This window comes from Pteropus vampyrus, unplaced genomic scaffold (genome assembly GCF_000151845.1).
Source record: "Pteropus vampyrus isolate Shadow unplaced genomic scaffold, Pvam_2.0 Scaffold16, whole genome shotgun sequence".
NCBI lineage: Eukaryota > Metazoa > Chordata > Mammalia > Chiroptera > Pteropodidae > Pteropus > Pteropus vampyrus.
This window is the reverse complement of record NW_011888797.1, coordinates 10,023,411-10,028,999: the sequence shown is the minus strand read 5'-3', so window position 1 is coordinate 10,028,999 and position 5,589 is coordinate 10,023,411. Positions and strand designations below refer to the sequence as shown.

The 5,589-nt window shown below is 51.5% G+C and overlaps 1 protein-coding gene across 5 annotated transcripts in view; it reads left to right on the top strand.

The window, feature by feature from the left end:
* Positions 1–5,589, top strand: part of IFT27 (intraflagellar transport 27) — a 20,989-nt gene that overhangs the window by 8,749 nt on the left and 6,651 nt on the right. For 2 of the 5 annotated variants that reach the window (XM_011387384.2, XM_023527409.1), the window contains exons 4-6: positions 498–557; positions 1,886–2,003; positions 2,897–3,006. In XM_011387384.2, coding sequence (XP_011385686.1) covers positions 498–557; positions 1,886–2,003; positions 2,897–3,006 — 288 coding nt within the window. Of the gene's footprint in view, positions 1–497; positions 558–1,885; positions 2,004–2,896; positions 3,007–3,163; positions 3,232–4,021; positions 4,338–4,619; positions 4,749–5,589 lie in introns of those variants that run through there. The other 3 variants (XM_023527406.1, XM_023527407.1, XM_023527408.1) reach the window with 3 other exon arrangements.

Sequence of the window (5,589 nt, the reverse complement as noted above, 5' to 3'; positions counted from 1 at the left end):
TCAGAATCACACTTAGCCATCCAGAACGACGACAGACTGTCCCACTTTACACGTGCGCCTTCCCAGATCTACTCGATGACCTCCTTTAAAAAGAACCATTTTAAGATTTGAAAATCAATTTGGTTAACAAAGTGCAGAATGACCTTTTGGAATCCGGAGCGCTTGTCAGCCTGTTTAGCATTCTGTTCCGCCAGGTGGGAAGGCAGCTTGTTCCTGGTATTTTTGCACTTGAGGTTAGGAGCGGTGAGACAGCGCGCAGAAAGGGCAGGTTGCCTGGCCTCGTGGGATTCCTGAGGTCGGTCCTCTTCCTGTCATCTTCCTCGTGCCTGGGGGAAAGGTGGGGCGTACGTGAACGTGTGTGCGCACACGCGTGTGCGTGCGTCTCACCATTAAGTCCGGTCTTCGGCGAGTGGCCAGCAGCACCGGTGACCTGCAGCCGGTGCTTTCCCCGGCGGCGGGGGGGGGGGCTTTACTGGGACACGTCTTTCTGATTCTAGGAACTCTTCGTTTTTGACTCTGCCGGCAAGGAGCTGTTTTCTGAAATGCTGGATAAATTGGCAAGTAACGTGTGGTCTTTTTCTTAACTGCCATCACCACCTTCTGCCAAAAGGTCTGCCCCTCAAAACGGTCTCACAGAAATTTCACTGCACCACGTACCTACTGTGTGCACGGCCTGGCACACAGGGTGTCGCCCCGCTTGGCAGAAGGGAAGGTGTGCTTGAGCAGGTCAGGGCCACCATCAGCGTCCACCCCGACTCCAGGCTCCCAGCTCGATCCTAGATTGTCCTGGGTCCCTCACCAAGGCCTAGAGAAAGGAGGTGTCTCATGCATGCACTTAGGGGAGGTCAGTGTGGTTCTAACGGGCGTTCTTGAGTCTGTGGAGTGAATCAGTTCAGTCCATACCCTTCCTATCCTGGATGCTTTGGGAACCAGCATAGCCATGGGGGTCGGGAGGTGAGCCCTCCTGAGTGATTTGGACTGACCCTCCAAGGGCAAATGGAGGCAAAAGGATTCTCCCTCATACCCTGAGAGGTTATGACACCCCAGAACTAAACCAGGCTCTCACTGTCCAGGGTGGGGGTCTCAAGACCTGGGCATGGCCAAGAGTCACAGGCACCAGGATGAGCATCACAGCCTGGGCGGGGCCACCCTTCCGCCCCATGCCCGGCAGCAGGACGTCCCAGGACTCTGAGCGGCCCCTGAAAGTGACGGCCCCTGGGAGTGGAGCCCTGGCCCTTAACTGAGACAGCTATCCCTTCCAGTTGTCAGTGCGGTTTCGATTAGGACCGATACACCGCAGGAGAGGCAGAAAGAGCCCTTTGCATTTTGAAAAGCCAGCCCTTATTAGGAGATGCAGGCAAACAAGCGTCCTGTCCTAGCTGATGAAAGAAAGGATGCTCTTTTCAGCCTGCAAAGCAGAAAGGCATCCCAACTTGCATAATAGTGAGCCCTCGATAAGAATAAGTGCAAGACGGAACCCGTGAGACCAGTGGCAGGCAAAGGCGTTTCTGGGGAGAGAAAAACCACAGTCCTGCCCCTGTGTTGAAAGCATATCAGCCTGGGCAAGTCGGTGACCCTACACTCTCCAGTGACACAGCAGCGGTGCTGAGACCAGCCCTGCAAAGCTGGGCACAAAGCCCCCGCGGGAGCCCGAAATGGATGTGAGCTCTCATCCTCACCTTCCCCGGTGCTGGGCCCAGCCCCCCATTCGTTCCTTTGGGTGAACTTCCGTGGGCGTGGCCGTTTTCCGACTCACATCCCCTTTACGGGTTTTCATTTCCCTCCACCCAGATGTCCCTTCCCTTGGAACGCCCAGTTTTCTCCCAGCCCAGAAGTCACTTTCACTGTTTCTGATGTGTGTTCATCCCGTCCCCCTCTTGCACAGTGGGAGAGTCCCAACGTCTTGTGTCTCGTCTACGACGTGACCAACGAACAGTCCTTCAGCAACTGCAGCAGGTGGCTGGAGAAGGCTCGGTCGCAGACTCCAGGCACCTCCCTCCCAGGTAGGGGCTGCGGGCATCCCGGGTGTGCCAGCGGCATCTCTGTCCATCAAGTTCAAGAGCCCAAGGTCGTCACAGAGCTACTGTGGGTGCAGAAAAAGGGTGCTCTGGACTTTGGGTATGGCGGTCTGGCTTGTACACAGAAACCTCAGTGAGTTAGCACACACCTCTGAGTCCACAAAATGGGCATGATGACGTCCACCTAGCAGGGCTGTGGGGGAGACTCAGGTAACAATGGGGAAGGCGCCGTAACAGGAATGTGAGTTATTTTCAGAAAGCTAACCTCAGGGAAGAATTCCTCATTTTCTCCTGTATGTGGGGCGCAAGTAAACATGCAAGTCCTTTTGTCACTTCTGAATGCTTTAAATCAGTTTATTTTTCTTCCCTGTGTGAGATCAACAAATTCTCCTCATTATAGACCAGGAAAAACAATCTCCAGAGACAGGCTCAAAAATTAGCTGCAGCTGATGCAGCTGGGGACAGAACTAAATTGCCTCTGAATCCCTGACTCTGAGCCCAGTCCTTAGATTAATATTAATGACCATTTTAAAAGTTTGCTCCATGAGCTAGGAATCATCGCAAATGCTCGCATAAATTTGGCCTTTGCCTTCACGTCACTTGCAGCCTTAAGGAGACAAGGCAGACAGGTAGACATGACGTCTAGAAAAAGGGCAGAGCAGAAAAGCTCTGTGGACAGCAAAGCCCGCCTGCGTTTGCTGCGGCCCTCGGGGCCAACACCCAGTCTCCCTCTCAAGTTCTCTTCCTCGACCCCAGCAGCCCCTCTCGGACGCTGCTGTTTTACGCCCCGAAAATCAGTCCGCTTGCTCTTTTCTCTCTCTAGCCGTCCTCCCAAACTGCCGGTTAAATGCAATGCTTTGGTCGTTTCTCTTGGGTAGGTGTGTTAGTGGGGAACAAGACCGACCTGACCGGCAGACGAGTGGTGGAGACGGCTCAGGCCCAGGCGTGGGCGCTGGGCCAAGGCCTGGAATGTTTTGAAACGTCTGTGGTAAGTATCTCCGCTTGCTCCGTAGCCACGTCTGGGGTGGGCCTGTGCCGGGAGCGGCTCTTCACGTGACCTCGCGCGCATCGAGTTGTTCTCCCACCATACGCAGAGTTGGATTTGGAACTGATGTTTACGTTCTTAGCCCAGGATCTTTTCTCAGTCACAGCGTCACTCCTGTATCTCAGTAAAGCGGATCAGCCAGCCGGCCCCAGGGAAAGCTGTATCTCGGTTAGTGAGAAATACAGTGTATTGTGTTCAGTGACAGTGACCCTTGAGTTTCGCATAAGATGTTATGGGTTAGGTGTTGTTGAAACATTACTTCCTAGACCCTCACGATCAGTTTCATGAACCAGGAGCCGGCCCCACAGGGCCACTTCCATGTTGAGATGAAGTGACTTGCCCGAGGTTACATGGCTGGTAGAGGGTTGAGCCAGGACTAGGATTCATAGCTTCTGATTCCTATCAGTGCTCCCTGTCCCACCTCGCTGCAGCTGCGGGCCAACTCCAGGCCACCGATCGTCCTCCAGTAGAGTCAGCGGGAGCCCTCATAAAGGGGGACAGAGTGCTTTGTTACCAGCATCCTCAGTACACACACGTCATGATTTTGGCTGTCCAGTGCCAGTGAACCCCCTTCCCACGTTGGGAGAGGTCCCAGCCTTCCTGCAGCCAAGGTGCCGACGTGTCACCCAGGCTGCACCAGACACACTCACACTCGTGTGATACTTCAGTGCAGAGGGGAGTGAAGACCCCCGGAGGGGCAGCTCAGAGACCTCCGTTTCAGAGGCAGCAGGGGCCAGGGGCCAGTATTGTTGGGGAGACACAGCAGGTCCGGCACAGCCCAAAACATTCATGCTGTAACCTGGACCTCGCTCTTGGCCTTATGGCCTCCAGGCCTGATTCTCTGACCTTCCAAAAGAGTCAGTGGGCTGATGAATAAAGAGCCTGGAGGTCATTCTACTCCAGGTTTACTTAAGCTACAGGCACTTCTGTGGATGCATCTGTGAACACTGACTGACAGGTGCTGCTGTTCAGCCGCTGTGCGGATGTGAACCTTGGACATCTCCCCAGTGAGCATGCTTCTTCAGGAGAGTGTGCGTGTAGAGAAGAGGCGGGTGCTCGGACCTCCTGCGTGATGGCAGAGCTGCCTGTGGGACCCCCAGCTTGTTACCGAACCTGTTGCTGCCTCAGGCCCCTCGCCTGTAAAGTGGGGATAATAAAACATATCCCCATTAAGTAATAGATACGAGAATTAAGTCAGATGGTAAATACAAAAACACTTATCTCAAAGTCTGGGGCATAGTACACAATAAATGTTAGCTCTTTTTCGGTTTAAATCTTTCCCCCTAGTGATCTTATTTATACTATTATTACTTACTAAATCCTCGTGTTCATAGATTGTACAAAGATAAATGTCACTCTTGCCTCTGGCCCAATTATCACAAATGCTAAATTAACGAAGTTCAAATAAGTGAGGTTTTACCGTATAGAGGGTTTCTCCTCTTTTATACGGCATGCCTTTAAGAGCAAAGCAGCAAGCCACGCTACCCACAGCGAACAATATTTTAGTATTCCCCTTCCAGCGTTCACATCGTGAAATTGCCTCCTCACCCCAATAGCGCATATTCCCCGGAACTCTTGATGAAACTCAAAAATTGATACTCACCCCAACACATTCATCATCAAAGGCCGCTGGGGCTGCGTGTTTAAACTCTGTTCAGGTGTTTGTAGCTACGCTGTTGAAACAGGTGGGTATAAATTGTGCTTGCGGAGTCTGTAGTTAAGCACTTGGTATTAACTGTGCAAGTTAACTAGTCCCCCCTGAGTTGATGCTAACAGAAGCACCACTGGCAGCTCGGTGAAGAAAGCTGTAATTAAAAAGGAAATATAACCAATGCTATTTGAGACACAGCCAAGTCCTGACGCCAAGCTCACCTCCTCCTCTCTTCTGACTAAATGTATCAACGGTCGCGTTGCAGACCTAAAAAGTTGGTACCTACGTGGTTGCCTGGCTTTCTTTTTTTATTTTTAATTCCATCCCTAGGACTTACTCATCTTAAAACTGAAAGCGTGTACCCTTTGACCACCTTCTCCTGTTTCCCCATCCTCCACCCTGCTGCCCCTGGCAACCACCAGTCTGCTCTCTGTTTCTGTGGGTTCGGCTTTCTTAGATTCCACACGTAAGTGGGAATCATACAGTATTTGTCTGTCTGTCTGTCTGTCTCTCTCTCTCTCTCTCTCTCTCTCTTTCTCCCTCCCTCTCTCTGACTTATTTCACTTAGCATAATGCCCTCAAGGTTCATCCATGTCGCCACAAACATCAGGATGTCTTTTTTATGGCTGGATAATGTTTCATTATGCCTACATATACCGCATTTTATTTATCCGTTCGTCTGTTGATGGACAGTCAGGTTGTTTCCGTGTCTTAGCTATTGTAAATAATGCCACAGTAAACATGGGGGTGCAGATACCTCTTCAAAATATGGATCTCATTTTCTTAGAAGTGGAATTGCTGGATCCCATGGTAGTTCTATTTTTAATTTTTTAAGGAACGTCCATCCTCTTTTCCAGAGCGGCTGCAATAATGTC